At 36.0% G+C, this 14,482-nt stretch overlaps 1 protein-coding gene across 1 annotated transcript; it reads right to left on the bottom strand.

Moving 5' to 3' along the window:
* Positions 1–2,227: 2,227 nt before the first annotated feature.
* Positions 2,228–12,650, bottom strand: larp6a (La ribonucleoprotein 6, translational regulator a). Its single transcript, XM_073850771.1, has 3 exons — positions 11,898–12,650; positions 9,231–9,429; positions 2,228–3,860 (listed from the first exon to the last, which is right to left on the bottom strand). The coding sequence occupies exons 1-3, from the start codon at positions 12,494–12,496 to the stop codon at positions 2,772–2,774; spliced, it is 1,887 nt and encodes a 628-aa protein (XP_073706872.1). The 5' UTR covers positions 12,497–12,650; the 3' UTR covers positions 2,228–2,771.
* Positions 12,651–14,482: the final 1,832 nt, after the last annotated feature.

Here is a 14,482-nt window from a genome sequence, read left to right as displayed (position 1 = left end):
TTGCTTGTTTGTTTTTAATATAAAAGTTATATTTTTGTCAAATGTAAAAGCTTTTTTACAGCAAAAGCCTCAGGCATAGAGAAAAGTAAATTGACGTCTGTACAGTAGACCGCATAAGAAAACAATGTCAACACTTCAGCAATAAAAAAAAAAGGAAAACAAATAGATTATCTTGAGTAATTTTTGCTTATTAGTATGGATGAATTGGATCATCAAAGGTCGGCAGCAAAGACATCGGTTAATAAAATGGGATTAAATACATAAAGGATATTTGTACTTAACATTTAATTGCAGGTTTGCTTTGAATTTGACTGTTTTTATTCATTTTGAAGAACACTGGATCTGTTTTTTAGTGAGTGAGATGAATTAATGCATGCTCATTCTAGAACTAAAGTAACATCTTACAATTTCTCTCAACATGGGGACAGGAGAGCTTTTAATCAATAAATGGGGCAAAGTAACTGGTTTTACTTATTTGAAAAAGTAACTCAGATATTTTCTTGTCAATTAAAAAGTAATGTGTTACTTTACTAGTTACTTGGAAAAATTAATATTACATTACTCGTGTTTCTTGTAATGCGTTACCCCCAACATCGCATGGGCGAGTGTTTCTTCATCAGTCCAAAATAAGTCCAATAAAGTGCATCCATCCATAATAAAAAGTGGTTCACACAGCCTCCTGTAGCGAATCCATGCATTTTTCATAATATATCCATATTTAAAACAATAATCATGTTTGTACACAGAAGCCGTTCCGGGCGGATGACATCAGATGATGTAGTTGAGCGTGAAAACCAACGTTTGTTTACAGAAGCAAAGCAAGCAAGTTCTTACTTTAGGAAAGGAAAACCTTTTGGTTTATATCGAAATCCTACGACATTTTCATTTACAATTCATTTTTTTCTTTTGATCTCTCCACAGCGCAACACCCACGTATTACGATCTCCCTCGCTTCTATGTACAACCAGTTGGTGCAAGCTAGATTAAAGCGATTGCATTTTAAATATGGATATTTTTCTCACAAAATTGCATCGATTCACTACAGGAGGCGTTTATTCACCCCCTGGAGCAGTGTGAGGCACTCTTATTATGGATGGATGCACTTTATTGGACTTGTTTTGGACTGATGAAGAGAAACACCCACCTACTGCCAAATCAAAGCTTGGAAGTGCCAGGATAATTTTTAATATAACTCAGACTGGATTCGTCTGAAAGGAGGAAGTCTCTTACATTAAGGATGCCTGGAGTGTGAGTAAACTGGCTAATTTTTATTTTTGGGTGAACTAACCCTTTAATACTACTGCATATTGTTGGCTTGTCCAGTTCATCGCACAGAGTCTGTGTTTTTCACATGTTAAAAAATAAATACGACCTTACGTTGTTTTAATCACGTTTACACACTGCCTTTGAAACTTTTGGCCATCTTTAAAAAAAAAAATTAGGATCAGGTTCGACAAATATGAAAAAAAAAAAAAAAATTAATAATAATAATAATAAACGACTATTTCAGACTCAAGGTCATTGTACACTTGCACAGTCAGAAATTTTCGTATGTTTTTTTCATATTAGTCATGCTAATCTTGTGTCAATTGTTTACACACTGCCTCCTAAACTTTCACCTATCATAAAAAAAATCTGGTTTGATAAATATGAAAAAAAAAAAAAATCCAAAATTTTCGTATGCGTTTTAATTTTTGCATTCGTTATCCTTTCCTATCAAAATGCTTGCTACAGATGCAAAAACGGGAGCCAAGGAAGCATTTTTCTTTAAAAAAAATCCTCATTTCAAACTACTAATTGAACTTTGTTTTCTGCGTTTTCACAGCTGTTGCAAGCCGTTTGATAGGAAAGGATGACGAATATGAATTTTTTGAAAATTTCATAGGTGTTTTCATATTCATCATCCTTTCCTATCAAAATGCTTGCAGTGGATGCAAAAACAGAAAAATCAAACCTGATACGATTTTGGTGGACAAAAGTTTCAGAGGCAGTGTGTAAATGTAATTGACACAACATGAGGTTGTATTTATTTTTTAACATGCAAACATTTCGGACTCTGTGTTCAATGACCTTAAAAGTGCATATTTTGAACAATAAACAATCTGAATGCAATGTGAAGCAGCAGAGACTCACCAATTTGCATCAAACCCGAACGGCAAATGCAAAACAAAACGGCCAAAAGCCAAAGAATATTGGATCTGAAGAAATGAGCAATACCCCAGATAACTGCGATTGTAGTGATTTATTTGTACAGTAAGGAAGCAGACTGTGCATTGCCTTAACTCGGATGAAGGCAGATACGAGGCATTTGTGCTCAGGACAGAAACCTCAAACACTTTCAACAGAGAGGAAGCAGAGAGGACTCAACCGAAGAACAGAGAAACAAAAAATCTGATCCCATCTGATGACTGAAAGGAGAAGCATTGTTTGAAGGCATAAAGCAAATAAAACTAAATAGAGATCCAGCGCCGGGGCTCCCGAGATCGGTCGTCGAAGAGGCTGAACCACGACCAGCACGGAATACATTTACAACATTGACACGGGAGTCACCGGACACCAGGAGAACGGAAAATACGGCGGCGTTTAAAACCGAAACGCTTTCAGAACAGCTTCCCTCATGATGCCATCATTCAGCGAGAAATTAAGATGTATAAAACGTTAACAAAAATAGCATATAGAAAAAGGTTTTACAAAAAGACAGGCCAGTCCTACAGAGATGCTCACGACTGCATTGAGAGTGCGAGGGTCCGGGCGACAACGGGGGGCGGTCTTTAAAGACAGGTTTGCGTGCCCCGCTCGCCGGAGGGAGCCGAGTGAAAGCCTCTCGTTCCGTCCGGACCTCGCGGGAGCCGGACCACTCCCGGAGGAAGCCCGTCCGCGTTCTGGATCTTTCTCCCGAGCATCGGGCTTCCCACCGGGCTGCTCTCCTGACTAGCCACCTGCTTCCGCCGCTGGACCCACGGGCTGCCCGAAGGGGTCAAGCTGCTGTCCGAGGAATAGTCCGCCCAACGGCGTCCCGCTTCGGGGCTCAAGCGGCCCTCGCTGACCAGGGGAGACTTCCCCGAGTGGTGCGGCTTGCGCTGGGTGCAAGGGCTGGCTCGCGGGCTGCTCCACGGACTGGAGCGTGGCGACACCACCGGACTGAGGTGATTGGGCCCAGCGCTTGTTGGGCTAAGCTTGTTGCAAGAGCGTGACTTTCGGGCCAAACGCGGCGACGTGGGATTGCTCTCGGTTTCCGAAGAACTTGCGGCAGAGTCATCGCCGTGATATTGCAACTCTCTGACGCGGCTGTTGAGCGAACGACTCTTCCGAATGCCGCCTGGTCCCTCGTCCCGCGGCCGGTCCTTCGGTACCTTTTTCTTGGGCGGCTTGGTGCCGATTAGAACCACCTTCAATCCTAGAGACCCTCTGGCACCGCCGTCTCCACCGACCGCCTCGTGGGCTCTCATGGCCGCCTCCACTTCTTCGAACTCCACGATGGCACACTCCTCCGTTCCCAGTTGGGAGTAGCGGCCGCTCAGCTTCTTCAGGTCGGCCGGCAAGTCCTTCCCGGGTTTGAGGACCCGCACCGAGGCGATGGGTCCGTAGTTTCCAAAGGCCTTCAGCAGGAGCTCCATCAGCCGCTCTTGCTGGGTCGGACCCGCTGAGCCGTTACTTCCGTCGGCCCCGAGCGCCACGCCCAGCTCCGGCCAGCGCTTGAGCTCGCTGAGCAGAAGCATGCGACTTGGAAGTGACTCGCTGGCGAAAACTGGTACGGTCGTCCTGCGTCGCACCTTACGGCCCTCATCGTTCAGTTCCAGCAAGTTGGAGTGACGCAAGGCGTACGCTGTGGTTCTCCAATCTCGCGTCAAGTGCTTGACCTGAGGAAAAGACAGACAGGAAGCAATTCATCTTCAGGTATGACCAATAATCAAGTTAAGATTCACATCGACTGTTTTCACATTTCCATGTTTCCCAGAAGTGGTCATAGTTGGGTTAAAGTCTATAATGGTAATCGAAACAACAAATACGCAGTTTTGTTTTTGCCCCCTATTTTTTTTATGAGCTGAACTCAAAGGTCCAAGACTTTATTGCAAATGGTGGTCGCATCAGATACTGATTGGTTTTCGGACCCCCCCCCCCAATACAGTAAAACTCTACATTTTAGAGTGGCCATTTATTGTGGCCAATAAAAAAAAAAAAAAAAAAATACTTATTTTACACATCATCTGAAAACTGAATAAATAAGCTTTCCATTGATGTATGTGGTTTGATTGATTTGATATTTGGTCGAGATGCAACTATTTGAAAATCTAGAAAAAAAATGTTTTTCGGAAAATAAGATTTGTCATTTTGCTTCAATTAAATGTATCTCGATTTAAAAGTGTTTACTGTACTGGAAAGTAAGACAAAAGTACAGTTTAGCAAGAGAAATTCTATGATTTCTCTTTTGCTTTCTAAAAGAGGAAAAAATATATTGATATAAAAAAAGTCAGTCAAAAAAGAAAAATCTGAAACCTGAATAATTGGTGTATGGTTTGTTAGAGTAGGACCATATTTGAAACTATTTGAAAATCTGGAATCTGAGGATGCCAAAAAAAAAGAAAAAAAAAGAAAATCGCCTTTAAAGTCCAAATTAAGTTCTTAGCAATGTATATTACTTATCAAAAATTACGTTATATATTTTTATGGTTCCTCATGGAACATGAACTTTGTTATTTAATTGTCATTTTTGGCATAAAAGAAAATTTGAACCATACACTGTATTTTTGGCTATTTCCAGTGCTGCTAAAGACTGGTTTTGTGATCCAGAGTCACATTTTTCTGATCCCATTAGCAGAGTTGTTCCTTACTTTAAGTTAAAATGCAATTTTGATTGATTTATTTCAGAGAACAAGATCTATTTTTGTCATTTTGTTTCAAATAAATGCATCTTGCCTTAAAATCATATAGATATTTGTACTGAAAAAGACAGAAGTGCACTGTAGCAAAAGAAAATCATAGAATTTCTGTGGCTTTCCAAATAAGGGGGGAAAAAAGAGAGATTTATATTAAGAAAGATTGATGCCATTGGTCAAAAAATACATATTTGTAGCAATAGCCCAAAATGCATTGTATAGGTCAAAATGATTGATTTTTCTTTTATGCCGAAAATCAGTAGGATATTAGGATTATGTTCCATGAAGAAATTTAGTAAATTTCCTACTGTAAATATATTAAAACTTAAATTGATTAGTAATATGCATTGCAAAAAAAATAATTTGAACAACTTTAAAGGTGATTTTCTCAATATTTTGGATTTTTTTTTTGCACCCTCAGATTCCAGATTTTCAAATAGTTGCATCTCAGCCAAATATTGTCCTATCCTAACAAACCAAACATCAATGGCAAGCTTATTTATTCAGCTTTCAGAGATATAAATCTCAATTTATGACTGGTTTTGTGGTCCATGGTCACAAATATCAAATGCTTGAGTGTTGTAAATAATGATTTACGATGTTAATTAGGGTCCATTTATCAACACACAAGCCTTGATTGTCGCTCATTCAGTGTTAATATCTCAAAGAGAAAAGTAATTATATTCCCTTGTCATTGCACATCAAAGTACAGCTTTAATTTAGACTGATGAAGCACAGAAAAGGCAGTGAAAGAGCAACTCGAGCCAGATTTAGCCATCGCTCCAGCAGCGAGATACGATGGCAGAGCCGTAATTTAGAGCGGAGTGCTTCAAATGATTCGACAAATGTGTTTCCCCCTGTGCTTGTGATTTCTTATTGAAAAAAGGAAGTTGAAGTGGAACATTTTGAAATGCCAGTTCCTTTTAAGTCAGTAGCCCATCAAAACCATCATTTACTACCATTCATTATTAGTTAAAAGGCTCTCATTGACTTTCTTCATAGGCATAAAACATCCTTAAATAAAGAGTCGTGAATCAAAGCCAAAGCAACCATTTCAAGGATGATCCACAAACACTGATTTAAAGCAAAAAGGAGAAAATGCATTAACAGTTTTATAAAATAAAAAAACCCCACCTAGGTCTTCTGTGAAGTATTGTGAATGACAATCAGAAACAACACCCACAATATTAAACTGGTTTTTAGTCATTATTTAAGCAGCATGCAAACATTGATCACAGTCCGGTGCGATTACGTCATTCGCAATGCCTCATGGGAGTGGGCGCTCATTGCTTAATTCTCGCCAAGATTCTCATTTCCACGGTAACAGAGGCTTCTCTGATTGGCTGATCTCTCATCAGGATTATGGGTAGTTCAGTTCCTCAGCAGGAATCTGGCTATTAAACAGTTTCACAAAAATGTTGAAGTCATACTAAAAATTACAAAACTTTTGATCTCATTTAGGATGTTCTCATTTTAGAATGCACATAGCCAGATGTTTTATTTAAATATGTGACCCGAGCACAAAACCAGTTGCAAGGGTATATTTGTAGCAATAGACGAAAATACATTGTATGGGACAAAATTATCAATTTAATGCCAAAAATGATTAGGATATTAAGTAAAGATCATGTTACATGAAAATATTTTGTACATTTCCTATCGTAAATATATCAAAACTTAATCTTTGATTAGTAATATGCATTGCTAAGAACTTCATTTGGACAACTTTAAAGGTGATTTTCTCAATATTTGGATTTTTTCCACCCTCAGATTCTAGATTTTCCAAATAGGTGCATCTCAGTCAAATGTTGTCCCATCTTAAACCTACATCAATGTAAAGCTTATTTATTGTACAATCTGTATAAATCTCAATTTAAAAAAAGGACTCTGATGACATTTTTCTTTTTTGACTGACACAAATATTTATATATATATATATATATAAATATTTTTTCCTCTTGTGGAAAGCCAGAGAAATTGATTTTTCTTTTGCTAAACTGTACTTTTGTCCTATTTTTCATTACAATTGTCTAAAAGCTTTTAAATTAAGATACATTTACTTAAAGCAAAATTACATAAGTCTTGTTTTCTAAAACAATAGATTTGTCTGAAAAAGTCAATACATCAATGAACATCAATGGAAAGCTTATTTATTCAGTTTTCAGATGAAGTGTAAATCTCAGTTTCAAAAAATGGACCCTTATGACTGGTTTTGTAGTCCAGAGTCACATATATTTTTATAATAATAATAATAATAATAATAATAATAATCATTTAATTTTAAATATAATGCAATATAATTACTCATTAATAGTGGTATACGCTGCCTCTCAAAAATTTGTAATTAGTTAGATTTTTTTATGTTTTTCAAAGAATTCTTATATGCTCATCAAGGCTGTATTTACAGTATTAAAAAAAACTGAAAAAAAAAAAAAATATATATATATATATATATAGATAGAAATATTATTACGGTTTAAAATAATGCTGTCCTATATTAATACATTTTAAAATAATTTCTTCCTGTGATGCAAAGGTAAATTTTTATCAGCCATATTTCAGTGTCACGTTTTTTCAAAAATCATTCTAATATACTGATTTATTACTTTTATTATCAATGTTAGAAACAGTTGTGCTGCTTACTACTTTTTTTTTATCTTTGGACCTTTGATTTTTTTTTTTTTTTTGCATTCTTGATGAATAAAAGGTTAAAAAGAAGATCATTTATTCAAATTAGAAATCGATAACTTTATCAATTTAACATCCTCGGTAAATAAAAGTATTATTTCTGTAAAAATGATTAAAACACCCCCCCAAAAAAGAAATAAAATAAAAAAATGATAAAGAAAAATAAAATAAAATAAAAATCACAGGTTCAAACGAAATATTAAGCATAAGAAAATAAAAATCTAAAACAATAAAAAATATATTAGATAAAAACTAGATTTAAATAAATATAAAATACAAAAATTTAAAAAATGGGGGCTCGGGGAATATCACTTTTGATCAATTTAACACATCCTTGATAAATAAAAGTATTTAATTTTTTTTTTTTAAAGAAAGAATAAAAATGTACTGACAGAAATAAATTACATTTTAAAATATATTCATATAGAGAACAGTTATTGTACATTGAAATAATTTCACGTCTTTTTAATCAAATAAATGCAGCCTTGATGAGCAGAAAAGTCTCATTTAAAATGCATTAACTTACTGATCCCAAAATTCTGATCAGCAGAATAAATAATTTCTGTATTTTATATGGATATACACTGTTAAAAAATAAAGGTGCTTTAAAAGGTGATGCCATTCAGCCAATCTATTTCTTACCTTTTTATAATCTGAATCGCCACAGAAAGGTTCTTCAGATGTTAAAGGTTCTTTGTGGAACCATTTCAACAAAAAAGGTTCTTCTATGGCATCATGAAGCACCTTTATTTTTAAGAGTGTATGTACTCTGTGTGCGTCTCTAAATCTGCTAAAAGTTTGTGTCAGATTTGAGTAAAATAATGCAAAGTAAACAGGTTCTGTGTTTTAGGACTAGTTTTAAGAGGTAAAGGGATTCATGGAAAAATTGAGAAAAACTGTACAAATCAAAATAAATAGACTGATTAAAATAAGATAATTAATTTGATTCGAATTGGTATAAAATAAATATATATTTGGAAGAAAAAATTAAAAAAATATTTAAATAACTAAAATAAACTGGGGCTGCACGGAAGCACGAAGGGGACCATGGAAAAACTGAGAAAAACCATGTTAAAAAAAAGTAAATATAAGAAATTAAAATAAATGGATGAAAATATAAAACAAAACCCACATCAAGAATGAATAAAAATGTACTGACACAGGAATAAATTATATTTTAGAATATATTCATATAGAGAACAGTTATTGTAAATTGAAATATTTCACAATATTACAGTTTCTGTATTTTTAATCAAATAAACGCAGCCTTGATGAGCAGAAAAGTCTCATTTAAAAAGCATTAAAAATCCCAAACTTTTGATCAGCAGTGTATATAATATGTATTTTATATGGATATACACCGTTAAAAATAAAGGTGCTTTAAAAGGCGATGCCATTCAGCCAAAGGTTCTTTAAAGAACCATCTCTTTCTTACCTTTTTATAATCTGAAGAACAGTCTTTCGCCACAGAAAGGTTCTTTAGATGTTAAAGGTTCTTTATAGAACCATTTAAACAAAAAGAGTTCTTCTGTGGCATCGTGAAGCACCTGTATGATTAAGAGTATGTGTGTGCGTCTCTAAATCTGCTAAAACTATGTGTCAGCTTTGAGTAAAATAATGCACAAGTAAACAGGTTCTGTGTCATTTAGGTCACAAGGCATTTACCTTCTTGAAGGAGGTGAGCAGCTTGACGCTGACGAAGCCCAGCTTGTTTCGGCGGACGTGTTTGAGCAGGAAGGCGTCGTGCTCCAGGTTTTCGTCGGACAGATAATATTCAATCTGCGCCACCAGTTTCTGGATGAGCTCTGGGTCCGGAGGCTGCCAGCTCTCCTCCTCCAGCTCCCCGCCGCTGGTCCCCGCGCCACTGACGGACAAACAAGACACAAGAAACTAGTGAGCTGGCGTGAATCCGCAGCAGGGAGCCCGTCTGTTTCCCATCATCCCCCTAAAATCTCAGATTCCCCCACAATCCAACAGCCTGCGCGAAAACACGAGCATCGCGGCTCGCTGCCCACGAACACCAACACACGAGCAGCGCCGAGACCTCTCCATCTGACCAGAGAACACATGCTGAACCGCGCACGCTCTCCGGAGACCAGCAGCGAAACAAATCTAATCTTTTCAAGAGATTCCACAGCTCACCTACAGAAATAACCTTCAGAAATCTAATTAAACGGATGACTCATCGCCTTCCGGCCCACAACCTTTAAAAGCGCGCGTCCGCTCGGGACGGTCGCACAAGGCGGGGAAGCCCTTCAAGCGCAGAAAGCGGCCCGTCACGATCCGCCCACGGCTGCGGAAGCACAATAGCAGCATCAGCCCGACTCATTAGTGCTCCACAACAATGCAAATTGGGCCGTGGGCCACAGACGCACCACTACTCGCATCTACTAAATGCTCGCTCCAAGAAGAAGAGTGGGAAAATGCTCAATAGGTCATGTGGGAGAGATTTAATTGCACATCAACAGCACAGATGAGCCAGCGGCCAGAGTTCAGACGCTTAGAAATGGACACGGGGTCATTGAGGACACTAGTGAACCACACCGGGGTTTACAGGGAAGAGCTAAAGGGATTCGTGGAAATATGGAGAAAAACTGTACAAATTAAAATCAATAGACTGATTGAAATGAGTTTAATATTAATTTGATAAAATGTAAAATTAAAAAAAAAAAAAAAAAAAAAAAAAAAAAACAGGGGCCGGGGGAATCAGTGAGAAAATGTGTTACATTTAAAAAGAAATTAGACCAAAAAAAAAAAAAAAAGGTAAAAATATTAAAAACTACATTAAAATAAATTAAATGGGGGGCTTCAAGGAAGGGCGAGGGGGAAAAAAAGTAAATTAAAATAAATGGATGAAAATATATATATAAAAAAAATACAAAATATGTACAAATTAAAATAAACTATTGAAACTAATTATAGTAGTAGTAAAATATACAAAAAATTAAAACAGGGGGCTACAAAGAAGTGCTGGGGGATCGGTAGAAAAATTGAGAAAATGTGTTACATTTAAAAAGAAATTAGACCAAAAAATGGTAAAAATATTAAATAAAATCTAGATTTAAATAAATTAAATGGGGGGCTGCAAGGAAGGGCGAGGGGGGGATAAATTAAAATGAATGAATGAAAATTAAAAAAAAAAAAAAACTACAAAAATACAAATTATGTGCAAATTAAAATTAAAAATTAAAAACTGGGGGCTACAAAGTAGCAGCAAATGTGTTACATTTAAAAAGAGATTAGACAAAAGCTTTATCAAAATAAATAAACTGGGGGCTGCAAGAAAGACGGGAGTCCATGGAAAAACTGAGAAAAACCATGTACAGAAAAAAGTAAAAGGAAATTAAAATAAACGAAATTTCAAAAATACAAATTATGAACAAATTAAAAACAAATTAAAATAAGTATAAAATACAAAAATTAAAAACCAGGGGGTTTACAAAGATCAGTGGAAATCGAGAAAATGTGTTACAAGTTTAAAAAAAGAGAATTTTTTTTTTTTAAATATTAAATAAAGTATAATAAATAGATTAACATTTAAAAAAAAAAAAAAAACTACATATTGAAATTGATTGAAATTAATCCAAGTAACCAACAAAATGCATTTAAATGAATAAATTAGTTTTAAACATTTAGTGACTTGGAAAAACTTAAGTGTAACTTACTGTACCAAACAATATCTCTACATTGGTTTACACTCTTAGAAACGGTTCCAAAAGGTTTTTTTTTTTTTTTTTTTTGCAGTGATGCCATACAGAATAGCCAAAGAACCTTAAAGCAGTTCCTTAAAGAACCATTTAGAAAAAATAAAATAAAGAACCTTTCCATGGATGTTCGGAATTCTAATTCTAGATCCATCAATGCCAATAAAGAACCTTCATTTTTAAGAGTGTAGTTTGTAAAATGAGTGTACATGACAATATATGGACATCTTTTACATTTCTATTATAGTTCCATCTCATCTAAAAGATCAAAAACCACTGATCTAGACACAAACACAGATAGATATTGAGATGCTGTATAATGTGTCCAGCACTCATGGCATGTGGGAGCATTACATCATGATGTTAGTGGACCATTATAGTGGATGTGGATGTATGGAACTAGTAGAGCAACAGGTCTGGTCCCATTCCTACCTGATGAGCTGCGACAGGTGTCTCTCACACACTCAATCACAATTAGAAACGTGCACTTTCATGAGGTCGAGCGTCTATTTATAGCGTTGAGAGCGCGGCTGCTGTTTGTTTGTGCGCGTGTGGATGACGGATGGAGAGATCCATGGAAATCAATGACTTTATTACGCGAGCCCGATTTAGAAGGGGAATGGTGTACCTGGATTTATCGTGTCTTCCGATCTCGTCTTCGCTGCCGCTGCCCGTCTGGAGCTCGATGGTGTTGGAGGAAGGCTCCTCGTCGGGCTCCTCGTCCTCCGCCGCCTGGATGGCCACGGTGATGGTCACCGGAGCGCTGATCTCCCGCGGCTCCGCGTCCGGCTGCAGCGGCTCGGTGCTGGAGCTCATGATCTCCGCCGTGAACGCCTCCTCTTCCACGGCTCCGCTGGCGTCTGCGCTCGAAGGGGAAGCGACGGCGACGCGGCACGGCGAACACAAACTTCCCAGGCGCTTGTGAAGATCAAACGGAGCCGAGAGGACGCGCTCCACGGCGGACCAGAGCGTCCAGAATCTGCGCCACGGAGACGGTGACGGCGCGGGGCTGTCAGAGGAGGAAGAGGGGACGGGTTTGGATTCGTCTTGAGCAGCTACTTCCTCATATGTAAGAGGCTTTGTGCGTTTGAATCGAGCTCTGGGATTGGGCCGTGGCGCCTCCCCAACCCACCAGCAAAACTGAAGCCAAGAGGGCGGCAGCAGGAACGCGACGCAGCGCAGGAACGCGTTCAACACGGCTGACATTTCTTTGCGTCTCTTTCTCATTACTTAAAGAAGCCGCGAGCGCCTCGTCGATACATTTATATCGCTAAACCGTGATTGCTTCACGTGACGGCAATTAGGGAAAAACACGCCAGCGGCGATTAATCAAAGCGCCCGACCCACTTTACGCGTGCAAATTGGATAATAGGCTTTACAGCAGCGGATTTACCGTGCGGAAGGACGATAGAAACGTCCCTTCATCATACTGTCTAGTCATTTATGTCATGATCCCCTAAAAAAAAACAAAAAGTTTCGAAATCCCAAATTATTTTTTTAAAGTGAGTTAATGACGTAAAACTTCAATCATAGGCTATGTGGTGTAAATAATAACAAGAATGATAATTGTTGTTATTATTATATTAAAAATATCAATGTATTTTTATTTATGTAGGCTATAGCAGTCAAAAGTTTCTGGACAGTAAGTTTTTTTTTGTCTTTTTAACGTCTCTTCTGCTCACCAAACTTGTATTTATTTGATAAAAAACAGTAAAAGCAGTAATATTGTCTAATAATTTTACTGTTTAGTAAATCTGCTTTTTATTTAAATATATAATAAAATGTAATTTATTTCTGTGATCAAAGCTGATTTTTTAGCATCATTACTGTAGTCTTCAGTGTCACATGATTCTTCAGAAATTATTCTAATATGCTGATTTGCTGCTCAAGAAACATTTCTTGTTATTATCAATGTTGAAAACAGTTTTTGCACGATTCTTTGATGAATAGAAAGATCCAAAGATCAGCATTTATCTGAAATTAAAAGCTTTTTATACACTATACTATTCAAACAAGTCAGTCTAATGTTTTTGTTGGGAAGGGAAATAAACTGGGGGGCTGCAGGAAGTGTAAAAAGTGTGGAAATGTGTTAAAAATGGCGTACAAATATACAAAAATAAATTATAAAAAAAAAATATATATATATATAAATAGCTTAAAATTAATTCAAATAGGCCAAACCAAAAACAACCCATTAAAATACAATTAAATTAATAAATAAATTAGATTAAAACATTTCGTGACTAGAAAAACTTACTTAAAAAGTTCAGCTTTGATCACAGAAATACATTACATTTTAAAATATATTCAAATCGAAAGCACATTTTTAAATAGTAAAAATATTTCACATTTTTACAGTATTTTTGATCAAATAAATGCAGTAGATCATCATATTAGAATGATTTCTGAAGGATCATGTGGCACTAAAGAAGAAAAATGATGCTAAAATTCAGCTTTGCATCACAGGAATAAATTACATTTTAAAATATATTCAAATAGAAAGCAGTTATTTGAAATAGTAAAAATATTTAACATTTTACTGTATTTTTGATCAAATAAAGGCAGCAAATCAGCATATCAGAATGATTTCTGAAAAATCATGTGACACTGAAGACACAAGTAATGATGCTCAAATTCACCTTTGATCAAAAGAATAAATTACATTTCAAAATATATTCAAATAGAAAGCAGTTATTTGAAATAGTAAAAATATTTCAAAATTTTATGTACTTTTAATCAAATAAATGCAGTAAATCAGAATATTAGAATGATTTCTGAAGTATCGTGTGACACTGAAGACTGCAGTAATGATGCTGAAAATTCAGCTTTGATCAAAAGAATAAATTACATTTCAAAATATATTCAAATAGAAAGCAGTTATTTGAAATAGTAAAAATATTTCACATTTTACTGTATTTTTGATCAAATAAAGGCAGCAAATCAGCATATCAGAATGATTTCTGAAAAGTCATGTGACACTGAAGACACAAGTAATGATGCTCAAATTCACCTTTGATCGCAGAAATAAATTACATTTTAAAATATATTCAAATGAAAAGCAGATTTTTAAATGGTAAAAATATTTTAAATTATAACAGCATTTTTCTGTATTTTTAATTAAATAAATGCAAATTTGGTAAGCAAAAGAGACTTCTTTAAAAGCATTAAAATCTTTTGACTGGTATACATAAACATGAATACATTGATATATTT

Source organism: Garra rufa, chromosome 11 (assembly GCF_049309525.1).
Source record: "Garra rufa chromosome 11, GarRuf1.0, whole genome shotgun sequence".
Classification (NCBI taxonomy): Eukaryota; Metazoa; Chordata; class Actinopteri; order Cypriniformes; family Cyprinidae; genus Garra; species Garra rufa.
This window is presented reverse-complemented; position numbering and strand designations above follow the sequence as displayed.